General features: G+C 41.2%; 1 protein-coding gene across 1 annotated transcript in view; it reads right to left on the reverse strand.

The window, feature by feature from the left end:
- RSPO3 (R-spondin 3) overlaps positions 1-14,648 on the reverse strand; it is a 59,784-nt gene that overhangs the window by 20,727 nt on the left and 24,409 nt on the right. Inside the window, exons 2-4 of the mRNA XM_033056582.2 lie at positions 6,081-6,272; positions 4,424-4,570; positions 1,872-2,069 (exon numbers count right to left, since the gene is read on the reverse strand). Of these exons, the coding sequence (XP_032912473.1) occupies positions 1,872-2,069; positions 4,424-4,570; positions 6,081-6,272 (537 nt within the window). The remainder of the gene's footprint in view (positions 1-1,871; positions 2,070-4,423; positions 4,571-6,080; positions 6,273-14,648) is intronic.

Here is a 14,648-nt window from a genome sequence, read left to right on the forward strand (position 1 = left end):
TGAGATACTGTTTCAAGTTGTGCCACTGTGTAGGAACAGAAGCAAGCATAAACATTTTGAACATAGAAATGTGTAGGATTTCTAAAGGGAATCTGTAAGTAGATTGTCTTGACTGTGACCTTAACACAGGTCCACCTCTCTACCTCATCAGGATACTGCCTAATACAGGGAGGAAGAGGTGGTATCTACACCATATAGATCAGTAGATCTACCCAGTTATTGGGTGAGGAGGAGTCATCTGTAGCTATCTGGTCCATAAGATCCTCCTTCTAACCATAGAATCCCAGAATCAGACCATATGCTGAGTTGGAAGGGACCCTCAAGGGTCCACCTCCTGGCCCTGCACAGGACACCCCAAGGCACACACCATGTGCCTGAGACCACTGTCCAGATGTTTCTTGAGGTCTGTCAGGCTGGTGCTGTGACCACTTCCCTGGGGAGTCTGTTCCAGTCTGTTCCTCTGGGTGAAGAATCTTTTCCTTATATCCAACCCAAACCTCTCCTTACACAGCTTCAGGCCATTCCCTTTCATCCTGTCACTAGTCACCACAGAGAAGAGATCAGTGTCTGCCTCTTCCCTGCACAGAGAAGTTGTAGACAGCAAAGGGATCTCCCCTCAGTCTCCTCTTCTCCAGGCTGAACAGACGAAGTGACCTCAGCTGCTCCTCACATGGCTTCCCCTCAAGGCCCTTCACCATCTTTGTGGCCCTCATTTGGACTATCGCTAATAACACTGTTGCCCTTCTCATGAGGTACATCCCCAGGGAATGAGCCAACCTTCAAAAGGGTTACAAGATCCAAACCCCTTGAGCATTTCCATGGGTCATCTGCAGCAACCCTGGCCATTTAGCAGCGGAATGGGGAGTTATTACTTGGTACCAGCAGCTACTGCTGCCTCACAGATGTTCGCATGGAAGGGCAGCTGCTCCACCTCTTCCACTCACCCTCAAAAGGAGTGGGAGGAAAGAGAGAAATAGACAAAATGGGGAAATGGGAGGGACAGAGAAAATGGGAGGAATGGAGAAAAGCAAATATTCCGTAATTCCTCCTGTGTCAACCAGAGTAACTCCACTGAGGGCAGATCAAGTAACTCCCCTGCTACAAGAAAGGGAAAATAATCAAACAACAGTATCTAACTGGTGGAATTTGTCTAAATTATTTCATAGACTTATTAAGCATCTCCCAGTCTTAACGCATGTGATGCCATTCCCTTGCTACCATGCTGGGGAGTAAGTCCAACAAGCTGCCTTGCATGGAGGGACACTTCTGCTGGCAGTCTTGCTTCTTGGGTGAAACCAAGTGAAGTTTCACTTGTCTGCCATGCAAGGCTGTGATCTTTCTCCCATGCTGGGACTCCATGACCCAGATGCAGATGGCAGGATCGATCTGTGTTGTTCAGCCAGAGCTAGTAGAAAGAGTTCAGGCTGGGGGAGAGGCTACAGCACTGCATTTACAAGAGTTAAAATCTTACTTGTAGGGAAGCATGAAACAGAAATTGGTTTGGAGGAATCCCTCTATTGAAGCATGCAACTTGCCTGCCTGATAACACACACTACGACATGTTTTATGATGGATCTTTTTGTTCTGAGTACTACAATGCAACTTTTCATCTTGGCATCTCTTCCAGTAGACAGAATTGGGACACAAAGTGCCTTCCCTTCCAACCCACCCTGTCCTTTCTAGATCACACAAAGCACATTTTTTGAGCAGTGTTAGGATTTTATTTACTGCAGGTAAAGGCACAATTCTCTCCAGCCCACCACATTAGTGGCAGCTTTGGTGAAGCCTGAAACTGAGGCCTAAGTGTTCAGGTGTGAATTATTAAACAAACACAATATCAATCTCACATTATGATGATGATAACTTGGTACCTTTTCCTTCCTTCTGACATCTCTTTCTTTGTACAATACATTTTCTGCTCTCGGTTGTAGCTGGGCAAGGATTTCCCCTTGCTGACGGATGCTGTACGATCTCTCTGACCCTTACTTCATTTCCTCTTTTGAAACCACAAGTTTTTCCTTTCTTCATGCAAGGGCTCCATGGACTCCACTCACTAGTTTCACAGTGCACTGCAATAAACATAGAACAAACTGAGCTTGACCAATATATTTTTGTATACAGAATACGCTATTTTCATTCAGCATTGGCCAACAGGGGGAAAAACTAATGGAATTAATCAGTAGCAAGTTGCAGCAATGAATTGACAGAAATTGGATTGTTGAGGATATACAGCACAAAATAATGTTGAATAATTATGTCGGTTACTATTTTCTACTCACTGTTTTGTAATTCCATTCCTGAAACAAGGCAATAACAGCACAACTGGTCTGAATGAAATCAGTTACTGGTGTTTGTTCTGACTTTGCTTTGGTTTGATGGAGGTGTAAATCCTTTTAGCTCTGGTGGAATGAACTTCGGTCATGCCTGTGTGAAAGGTGAGTGAAGTCATTGTGTCAAGCTGCTGCAACTGGTCTCAAAGGTGGAAATTTGGAAGCTGATAAGATAGTTATAAAGGACCAACTGATATCAAAAGATGTTACATTAGAGGTCAAGTGTCTTTGACCATCTAAAGAGCCATCATCTGTAGCATACACAAGCTGGAAATAGGCAGAGGAGAATTTGGGTCAATGTGAGGTTTCAGGCTTTTCAGAATGGTGCAGGTTCTTCTAAACCAGAGTGCTGTGAATGTTCATCCTATTCTATTTGGAAGTCAGAAGGTGTGTAATTTCACACTTGTCCAAAGAGGGGAAATAAAAAATGGAAGTAACCTTGGAAAGTTAACAATATGCTTTTAATAACTCTCCTTCTCTTATGCCATCTCAATATCTTTCTCTTGAAAAAAGAAAGTAAATACATATATTTACTTGAAGTCCGACTGCACGCTTAAGATTACAAGTCACCACTGAAGAAGGAAAGGCTTCCGGCCCCTCTATAAGGAGGAATTAGTAAGTCAACATTTTTCCAAATCCAGATTTTACTTCTGAATTTTCTGAAACCTAGAAATATAACAGACTTCAGGCAATCCCTGAGCCTTCCTTGAGTAGATTGTCATGTGGGTCATTTTTTTCACGTTACACTGGAGATTTTCTGTTAAAATAATTGGCTTTCACATGCACAAAAAGGTTCTGGTTTTACTCCATAGCTTTAAATGGCTCTTCCTCTCTGAGACTGACTCATTTTTAAAGCAGCTGAATCTACAGCAGTCGGAAACAGTCATCAAGAAACAAAAATGACCTCCTGAATTTCTTTCAAAAATGAAAGTTGTCTTTGCTTGAAAATAAAACCATAAAAGCCACCTGAACTAATACATATTTGAGAAGGAAAACGCCAAACTACTGCACATTATTTTTATTCCTGCATTACTTCCCCTCTAAAACACTTGATGCCGGGGACAGCTATGTGCATGATACTTTGGGGAAGATTTGGGGAAGATTTCCATCATGGCCAGATTGTGCTTATGTGCTCCCTGGTTGCTGGTGGCTGAAGAGGTTACCACATGCACTGCAGCTCGTTGCCCTCAGCCATCACAATTCACAGCCAACCTACTGAAATAAACTGAACCCTGCCACAGCTTCAGTGTGCCTCTGGTGGGGGGATGCTAACTGCAGCTGTTCACAGGCAAACACATCACTTGTTCTTCCTTTTGGAAGGATGGCAGAGGATTGGAGCAGATAGTTAGGTATGGTGGCCTCCAAAATTGCCCTCGTGTGAATAATTGGAGCTTTTGAGTCAGAGGCTGAAGACACAAAAACAGGTCTCTTCTCCACAGGCAGTGAGTGACAATGACATCAATCTCACTCCTTCAGTGTCAGTGACACCCTATTTGGTGTTTTATTTTAATCCTCATTTTCTGAAGTCAAGTATGGCTGACTGGCACATATGCCATTTTGGAGATTGGAGGTTTTTTGGGGGGGATGTTTCCTTAATATATTAGTTTCTAACCTTCACCTTTGAAAAGGTAAGTTTCAAAATGTTGTTGCGTGCATGCTTTGACGGCTCAGGTAGTACAAGGGTGCTAAAATAAAGCCAGTAGTATTTTAATCTTTTTTAAACTACATGTGGGATCTGACTCAGGGTTTTTGAAACTTTGATGTTAGTGGTGCTGCATAGCACTGCAACTGAGCAAGAGATGTATGTCTTGCTACCTCAGAGCAGACCTAGCAGGCTGTCCTTCCTCTGGCAGAATTGCCCTTAGCATCAAGGCTGTGTTTGTGGGACACAACCAAGTTTGTGCCTCTTGTGGAGTGGCAGACTTGAGAAATACCTTGAGTTTTTTGTGCTGGGGTATTTTGTGCAATACATCTTGATATGAAGAACATTTTAATTTTAAGTTGCACTTCCCTGGTGATGTAACTGATCATGTCTTCCTTGGATCCCACATCCCCTCTGAGGAAACAAGGCAGGACATGGGGAGCAGACTCACCGATGCTAGTGCACTCCATGGTGTGGTTGTTAGCTTCCAGCCCATCAGGGCACTTTTCAAGGCACTTTCCACTGTATAAGTAAAACCCACTTTTACACTTTGTGCAGAAGTTTCTGGTGAAGCAGGTATCACAGTCAGCTTTACATTCTGAAATGCAAACAGTAAACAACAGCATTGTTGCTCTTTGCCATGAACTGCCATGGGGTCTCTCACATATACCAGAATAACACAATTTTAGCAATGTCAGATAATCCTCAAAGGAAGCAGATTATCTTAGGTCTTCTTCCTGGCCAGTGTACATGGTGAGGCCAGCCACAAGTGACCCTGGCATGGGTGAGAATTTAGAGGGCATGACCTGATGCTGAGCAGCCTCACACTAATCTTCTAATCTTCTTGGAGATCTATGCAAACAGCAGGCAGAGCACATGAGACTCACACTGTGCTGCTTCTGCCCTACACTGGCACCACACAAGTGCTAATTAATCCCACGGGGCAAAATGCTGGGTTGGCTCCACATTACCTGTCTCCAGGAGATAAAAAATACTCATTCAAGAGAAAAAGAAAATGACAGAATTTGGAATCTACTTAGGAGTGGTTTTGATCAACATATCTTTGTTTTTCTTTAAATGGTTTCCTGATGTTCAATCAGATGTTCTGTAGTACTTAGTGCATTCTCTATATGACTACACAAATTGACATTGCTGATATATTTCCCAGTTTTCAGAAATTTTTAAGAGAAATGCATAAAACCTTATGTATGGCATGGCTCACGTTTGATATGCAAGGCCACACACTGCTAAAAAGTGAGCAAATACTTTGCAGTGTCAAGTTACTCTGTAAGACTTTACTCTGGGGTCCATTCATTAAATAACTTTTATTACCAGGTAAAGACTGGGAGAGTTTCTTGGCCATTGCTCTTATGTTTTTATATCACCTGTGGGATTAAAAACAGTGAATTCAACAACAAAAAGAGGAGTGAGGAAGACATTGCGATCTTTTCCAGTTCATTTATGGTTCAAAAATCCATAGTGGGGTCAAAATGTTGCCTGAGCAGAAAAGAATAGAGTTGGCTTCTCTGTCCCCCAGCCCAGAGACTACACAAATCAGTAAATTCCCCCAAATCAGGCTGAAACCTGGCCAGCTGAAGCCTGGCCAGCTTCTTCAGGCATTCAGAGGGCTACAATGAGTGTGAGAAGCTCTAAAGAGACCAGGGCAAACCACATCTCCAAGAATGCCACATGCCATCTTCTCTCCTTGTCACAGGGGTCAGGTGAGTAAGGGCAATGGATTAAACAGCTCCAACCACCAAGATTCAGCATTCCTCAGTCCCCTCTCTCTCTTCAGAGCTGCCAGTGTTCTCTTGCTTCTGGAGGGCACTGCCTGGTGCCCACTAGCACTTCCTCTTCACATGGGGATGCAGAGGAGGAGGAGAAGGCCATCACCTCTGGGTTCTAGGCAGGTCATTCATGCAGAGACAGGATCCCTGAGCTTTATGCCATTTCTTGCTTGGTTTAATATTTACTGCACTACTACAAAGAACTGAACAAATAAAGATGAAGCCTATCTGTCTCTTTCTCTGTTGACCTGACTCCTAAGGGGACACAGCATTCAAGAGAGAACAACAAATCCATGTGTTTCCCCTTTCCCCAGCACTTACTTGCACACTTATTAATGTCAGGATACCGTGTCCCATAGTATCCGCTTGGACACGAGGAAAGACATACTCCAATCTGTTTCATGCCAATCCTCTCCAGAACAAAAAAGAGCCTGGGCTTACATGACAGGCATCCGTTGTAGTCAGAGCATGTAGCACACCCTCCTTGGCAACCCTGGCTCACGTTAGGATGCACTGAGAAGAAAAGAATTGGAAAAAAACCAAAAACAAACTGTGAGAGTACAGTACATTAAACAAGACCATGAAATAATGGTTCCTCTGCACTTGGAAGGGTGAACCATTCATCTCTCTGACAGCTCTTACAGATTGCTTCATTTTTTCTTGTGTCTCTTATGACCTGACTTGTCATTTCAAAAATTATTTCATCTGCATAAAAATGAGAAGCTCAGCTGACATCTTCGCATGTTGCAGAAATAGCCAACAGTAAAAGATCTTTGAAATATATTGTATGGAACAGCAGCATTCTAGAGAACATTCATTTTTCTTTTCCCTATTTTCATGGGCTTTTTTGCCTTATGTGCACTTGGCTCAGCAGATAAATTCATGTTCACTTATTCTTCTTTTCCTAGTTGGATGGTTAAAAATTGATCTAGTGTATAATTTCCTTCATTGACTAAATGCCATTTTATTTGAGTTCTGCTGTTCAGGAATATGTACCTTGTAAGATCTGGTGATACTTTACCTTAAAAAAAGAGGCATAGGAGAGCCATCCTTCTCACCCTCCTGCTTTCCCTGGAATGTTCTCTCTGGCATGTTTTTAATCTCTTACAATTACAACCTGATGTTTAGACTTAACTGTGGCATTTACCCTGCTCCAGTCTAAGCATGTAGCATAGGTAGGATTATATTTGCCTTTCAATTGAATTGTTCTAATTCTTCAGACAAGGAAAGCAAAATTTATTACACTCTCTGCCTAACTTTTTAGGGGCTGGAAAGAGAATGCTCTTGGAGATTGTCTTTTCAGTAGCAGACATTAGTCTGCTGCATGATACAATAAAGTGTATTACTTCTCAGTGGTAGAGAATAAAGTTTTGCATCCTCCTGTACTTTAGAAGTTGTTCCCTACTTTTGATTTCTTCTTGCTTGCTTTCTTAAATAAATTGAAACTAAAAATAAAATGGAGCATCAAGTAACTCCAGACCCTGTGTCCGATCTTTTTTAAGCCTTGTCTTGCATGAAAAAAAGATAATTTTTTAAAGTGCAAACTTTAATCTCTAACACATGTGGTTATATTTCATGTATAGAAGAAATATAGTCCTCATTTACATTTGTAACTTGTATTTCTAAATACTATTGGCTTGCTGTTCTGCCTTCTTCTCAGGCCAGTGATAATTTTATAAATATGCGCATGCCATGGTGTGATTGCCTATTTTAGTGCTTTGATTTTATTTTGCTCTGCAGACACTGCTAAAAAGCTTGCACACACAATTAACTTGTTTTTTCAACTCCTTTCTGTGAAGCCCTTGGAGGCAGACCAGGAGTCCATATGAATTCATGTCTTACATGTTGAGAGCAGTGCCTGCTGCTCAGGGGAGGGTTGCCTGGCAGGGAATTTCAGGGCACCTCTGTATTTTGTTCACTTACACTCTCAGCAGAAAAGACATGTCCCACGAATGGGAAAAACACTTCTCTGTGCTCTGAGGTTTCAATGACAAGTCCTGTGATCTGAAGAACCTCAAAAGGAATTCAGGTTCACTCTTCCTCTTTCATTAATAAGGAATGAGGGTTATTTCTCTCAGTAGGGCTGGACATACATGAGATGCACAAACTTTGGCCTTGCTGTGCACGAACAATTTCAGTAAGAGTATAAGAACTCAATTCTCTGTGTATACTGAGGCACTAATTTTGTAGCACAACCTAGAGGAAAGTGTGCTTACAATGAGGACATGACACCACTATGAGAATGAATGGTCTTCAGCATAGTGAAAAGTTGCAATCCCAATTCAGTTATCATACTTGCTTTCACTAGACTCTCAAAATACTGAGTACTTAATAAATATAACACCTTTTTCCCCCCTGAAAATATTCCAAAGGTACAGAGCTTATTGATTTTGAAATTAAGAGCCTGGAAAACTTTTCTTTTTAAAATTAAGTAAATGGAAACATCTTTGCCTCTCTACTCTGTCTGTGGCCCTTGTATGAAACTACTTTAAAAGGCAGACACAGTAATGTGATCTAAGAAGCTGACATTATTTAAAAACTATCTGTGACTTTCCTTCATTAAGTCTGACAGTTGGATGAAAAAGCATCTGAAGTACAAAATATTTGTCATCAAAGCTGCTATATAAAATATGGATGATCACTTTTGACGGGAAACATATTATGTGTGAGCACCTGTGACACATCATTATGAATAGATTCTCTTGACAGAGAAAACATTATGTGCAACTGCTCTGAGGTCAAGATGTGCGTGTGAGCCGAGACAGGCAATACTTTACTACTGAAATATGATAATTCTCTATAGCTAAGATCCATTACATGGCTAATTTCCATCTCCCCTTTAACTCCAGAAGTTCTAAATATAAAATAAAACATACTCCTAGCCATTTTCACAATTTCTGCCTCTTTTCATGCATTCCAGATACATCTCATACTAATAACACAGCAAAAAAGGAAAGCCTTTAGTTCCAAATGGAGAATGTTATTGTTAGCGTTATGGAGCAAGAAATAGGATAAAATATGCAAGACAAGCTCCACTGATTTCGTGTCGTGTTATAACTGAATGTGTGAAGCAAAATAAACTCCAGTTCTTGGAAATTCTTGAAGAAAAACATCACTGAAAAGTCAGAATTAGCATTTTAAGTGAAGCATGGCTTTTTTATCTTAAAAACTGTTAAAGAAATGCACTTTTTGATTGTCTCTTACCGTGTCTGGCATTTGTTTGAGTCTTGTATCCATGTAATAAAATAGTTTCTCATTTGTCTTGCAGTAAGTGTAGACCCTTATTCTGGCCTAGGCAAGAATCAAAGCAGGGAGGGACAAGCCTCTTGCCCCAGAAACTGGCATTGTCTGAAAGCACTATGCTTTGTCATTGAACCTGGTAGAAAAAAATTATGGAGCAAAAATATTTGTGCCTAGAAAATGAGCTAACGTGTTTGAAATTAGGCATCTCCAAGTTCTAGCTGAACATCTCATTCTTGTTACCTTTCAGCTTCCTCCCTCTCTGGTTCAGATCCAGATGTTTGCCACATCCTTACAATGTACAGGCCAATCCTTTCTCTGCTTCAAAGATTGGGTGGGATTGAAGGGATCCCAGAATCCATTCAATCTTCTAGGTACAGAACTGGCCGTTACTCTTCCTCTCTCATTTCAGCAAATTGTTAGTACATGGAGGTCTCAAGTGCTTCAACAACTGCAACCATAACCCCAAGGAAGCAACCAGAAGTTTTACCTCTTTTTTCCCCCGTATCAGACAGTGAGCTCAGAATTTAGGTGATGTACCACAAGAAACTGGAAACATAAACCCTATCTGGTGATACCCACTCGTGGTACACCAGGTGTAAGCATTGCTTCAAATTTCTATACTTAGGTCAACAGTAGAAATGGGTGAGTAACGTATATCTACATTAAGAAACAATTCAAAGTGCAAAAGCAGGTGATAAAGCACTAGGAGAGCACAGACCACTCCTGTTAGCCACAAATTATAGATGTGGTAAGAGGCATGAAGAGAGATTCAGTGCCTTGGCAGAGGGCTGGGCATTGTGGCCTTGTGGGTTAGACACTGGCTGCAGAACCAGGAGGTATGGACTGTAGCATTGCAAGTATGTCCAAGAAATGCTCTTGCTAAATGCACTTGCTCGAAACCACTTGGTCTTTGGTGCAGCCTGCTCCATTACAAAGACCAAAAAAAAAATATAAAAAATTAAATATAAAAAATTCTCGACAACATTCAGAACTGACTCAGTGAGGATGAAATATTCAATGCACGACCCTACTAACAATTCAGTGCTCCAATCTCTTGTATCCAAACACTTTTTGAGCACAGTGAAACCACAGACTCTCAGCTATAGAAAATGCAGCACAGTGATGGGCAAAGCAAATGGTGGGAGCATGGAGACCCACAGACAAGTTCTTTCTTTGCTCTTACACAAACATCAGACAGAAGTGGTACAAACTACTCATTTTCAGACTCATGACTGACTATAGGTCCGAAATCTATCTGTTCTTTTTCTCTTTGTAAATCCTAAATACTGGAAAATACTAAAACCTAAATGAATGTTGAGCTATTCCCTTCTCCTGTCTGGCTTTAAGCCCTTTTTTACCCAGAGGCCTCTTTTTGTGCAAGTTGTTTGTCCAGGTATTAGTTTTAAGTCTCATTAGCAAATGAAATCTCAGAATATTTTCCAAAACCCTACTCTGGAAACAATGTATAGTCTCTATTAAAAGTAGAAAGTTAAGGATAAGGAGCTGAGTTTGAATCGAAACTTTTGTGGACAAGAAGCTAGATTTTGACCATGTGCAGTAAATAAATGCTAAACCTTTGCAATGACATTCTTCAATCAGTTTTGCTCCATGTATAGATTAAAATTTATGGGATCAAATAGATATGAAAATAAGAAAATACAGGAGAAATCCAACTGGGCATGCGTTCTGAAAGCACAGGGTAAAAGAATTTCCTTGCCCCTTTGCCACAGCTGAGGTGCACTGTCTCATCACTGCCCTCCAACAATAGGATGTCCATTTGGAGTTTTGCTCTTGAAAAAGATGTGCTAGGCAAATGAAATCCATCCCTGCTGCTGCTCCTGGTTTCTCAGGCTTGCACATTCTCACAGGAAATATTTTCACAGCAGAGCTGCTCTGGAATTCTGCCTTCCCAGCTGGGCTGCCCCTTGCCAGCAGAGCCAGACCCCACCTCAGCTTTTACCACCACGAAGCATCCACACGGACATTAGTTCTTGAGGTAGTGGGGATTTGGGATGGGAAATCCCATGGGTTCTTGTGTCATTTGATTGCTCTGTGCGCTCACTCGCGTTCCTTTCTCTTTCCCTTGCCTAGTGAGAAGCAGCTGCCTGTGGTGGTGGCCTGAAAACAATACTTCATGAAAATCAGAGCTACTCTCAATCATGCAGACCGTCCTTTAGGCAAGCGCAAAGAGCATTTGGCAGTCAGCTCTTCTAATGAGAAAGTCATTAAGGAATTCAGTTTGCAAACCACAGTGTATTTCCTCAGACTCTTTCTTGGACAGTGCTTCTTTGTGTGGAAATGCGTTAGAGGTGGGACACACAATTAGCGGGGCAAAATTCTGAACTGTTGTTTGGGCAACAGGCAGTGTGGAGCAAGGACAAAGCCCAGGAGTGGTAGGACAGCCCTGGGAGAGCCTGTATGCATGGGCTTGATACATTTGTATTATCAGAGCTAAATAGATTGCCAGCCTGAGGCAAGGGGAAACCTGGGTTGAGTCTTGCAGGCCAAACTCTGCTTGATCCCTAGGCAAGGGACTGGATGTGCTGTGGTGGGGGAGCAGCTGGGGAAGACAAACCTGTACGCGGCAACTACTACATTGGATTGGCAATAAGTGTTCTGGGATGCAACTGAATCAGTGGTGATAGCTGAGGAATGTGGATTCTCTATTCAGCCTCTTCTGGATCTACAGGAATCTGAGGCTCCCACAAAAGAGGCGAAGAGGAAAAATCAGTCTAAAAGTCAACTGTTAAAGGCTTAATGTAATCTGCTTCTCTTTGTGGTTTGGTCTTCACAAATATTTTAGGACTTCTTTCTGAGAGGTTCATAACTCCTCTAGAGATTTGCCTGACTTTTATTTTACTTCAGAGTATTGTTGCCTTCTGATACAATACCTGTAGTAAAGAGGATTCCCAATGGTCTTCCTGTGTTTTCAAGGAAAAAGATCTTATATGAAACAAAAAAAATTTCCCCAAACATCTGCCTAGCTTGACAATACTTTTCTCTTCAAGAGGCACTTCGCATCTTAGGGAAGAGAAATCAATCTATTTTATTTACCAAATGTCAAGAGTTCTAAAAAGCAACAGAAACGTGAGCATGGGACTGTTCCACAGTCTCAGGGAGTATCCATAACTGTTTTGTAGTGGTGTCTATGAGCAAGGAGGCCCTTGGCCCAAATGGCCAAGACCTCACTGGGGATTGCCTCATCATTATTAAACACATGTCTGGCAGAGTGATCCTGAAAATTAAGTATACTGGCAGCCAGAACACATTTCCCCTGAATTCAGTTAGAAAGAGCATCAACAGGCTGAAAAATCTCACCAGGGGTGCAGAGTTTTATGCAGTCTCCTAGCATCTTCAGCACAACAGAAATCAGCCACAACAACCACAAATGGCTCCTTGTCATTCCAGAGAGTTTTGTAAATAAACTGAAAAATTCTTTTCATGGAGAGAGAAGGGAAATTGACTTTTTTTTCCCCACATACTATGGAGCACCACCAACATTCAAGGATCCAGGAAGTTTAACCAGTATAGGAACTAAGGATCCCTGAGAAAATTGCTTTAAATAACCTGATAGTGATGGTGAAGGTAATACTTTCTCACATGAAGTTCTAAATTCTACAAGCAACTACAGATATTATTTTAGAGTCAGCTGTAGTTGTTTCCAATTACCTAGCCTTCAAGAGTATCATTATGAATTTTTTCTAAAATGTACACTCAATTATATAATCTCTGTCTTATTGTCTAGATTTAAAAAGCTGTTATAGTAAACAATTGATGTCTTAGAAGTAGTAACCTAGAAATTGTAGTAGCCTAATAATTTATAATCAGCTGTGTTATGACAGTTGTCAGATTCAGCTACTTGCTAATAAAGCATCTGCGCTCAGATAAAAAAGGAGGTCTGACTTTTGGAAAGAGATTATATTTGAAGCACATATAGGTAATATTTTAATGCTCTAGCCTTGCAAGTTGCTGTCATGAAGATCCCCAGCTGATTTTTTACTGTTCGCATGGACACAGAACTCTAAAAACAAAGTTGTCAACATCACTGTGACTCCTTTGACTCTCCAATCTCTTCCCTACAATGCTTCTACTAAATAATGAAGCAAAAATATATAGTCTACAGACTAATTCTTTGAAATGTGTGGTCTTTCTGCTTGATGGTATCTCTGATTTTTGTGTTTCTAACAAAGGTCATGAATGCTTAGGCTATCCTGGTGGCAGCAGAGCCTGTACTCCCCACACCCCATTTGCTTCTCCTGTTTTGTTCTCCTAACATACTGGAGACTTTTATTGTTGCGTATTACACAGATGCTCGTGTATTTCCAATCTGTATAAGGATCACTCAGCTCATACTGTCAACATTACACAACTACAGTAGCATTTGCAAGTTTCTCATTTCCCACAGGGTCTTTTGAGACCAGAGATTTTCTCTCAAAGTTTTGTTTCAGAAACCACAGAAAGAACAGCAGGATGTAACAGATTTTACTTTCCATGCCGGGGACTAGGGAGAAGGGTTTAGACAGCAAAAGCCTGTAATCCCATGTCGAAACAATGATTTTCTACTACCATGTTTACAACATTAAAAAATTAATAAGCCAGACAGCAAGCCAGCCCACTGCCTTGGCGGTGCTCAGATGTGCCTTTGGTCAATTACTTAATATCCTCTCAGTTTAATGTATTTTCCTAAGTGGAACTGATCAAAAGTTTGTACTGAATGAAATGATTTCTTTCTGTGTAATGATTAAATTCATACCATACTGAAGCTAACTGGAAGCCCCAAGTATGTTGCTCACAGTGGAATTGTTCTGGACGGACGCCTGCAAACAGTGAAATGGAACGTGTCTCTTTAAACTCAAGACTAACATCAAGATTTCATGTCATAGTATAGGTATTAAGGGGTATCACAGTGCTGGAAAATCTCTAAAAATTGTGTTCAGTGATTTGTAACAAGGAAAAACTCTGTTGTCACATTTTCATAAAGGAGAAAGGCAACTCCTCCAGGCTGACTGGACCGTTCATCTGCCAGTGACACAAAATACTGTCCAAAATTCCAAGCTGAAATTAATGATTAAAATACTAGGTCTAGTGACCACTTCTCTGCTGCAGTGCTATGTAGCAACACTCAGCAAATGATGATCCACAGTTTTCACCTTTCCCTCATGTCATTGGAACTCATGCTAGTCTAAAAGAAAAAGAAGTCAAAAGTTTCTGACTGCAAAACATGAGCAGTATGATGTGAAATCAAACAGAACTCTGGTGGAAAACAGACAAGAGTCATCATCACCAGTCAGCTTTGAATTCATTGACAAAATGAATTCTGGGCCCCTAAAGTCAATGGCAAAACTCTTGTGAAGAAAATGCTGTGAGGATAATTTGTTCCTCAGCATAGCGTAGTCCATTGTTTGGAGGATAATTATCTGATTTTTAGAGGGCACTGTGATTGGATGGCCTGTTTAGATGGGGATTGAGTAATAGGATGGATGAGATTTAAGTAGAAACTGGCTGAGAAACTGATTCAGTTCAACAGCTCTGTATGCCTGGATTTTCTAGTGAAGTAACTATGAATGGCACGTAGTTAGGGCTTGCTTTATCACCCCTTCTGCGTGCTGCCCTCCCTTTGAAGTCTGAGCCTTTCCCTCCCAACCA

The sequence above is a fragment of the Catharus ustulatus genome, chromosome 3 (assembly GCF_009819885.2).
Source record: "Catharus ustulatus isolate bCatUst1 chromosome 3, bCatUst1.pri.v2, whole genome shotgun sequence".
NCBI classification, from domain to species: Eukaryota; Metazoa; Chordata; class Aves; order Passeriformes; family Turdidae; genus Catharus; species Catharus ustulatus.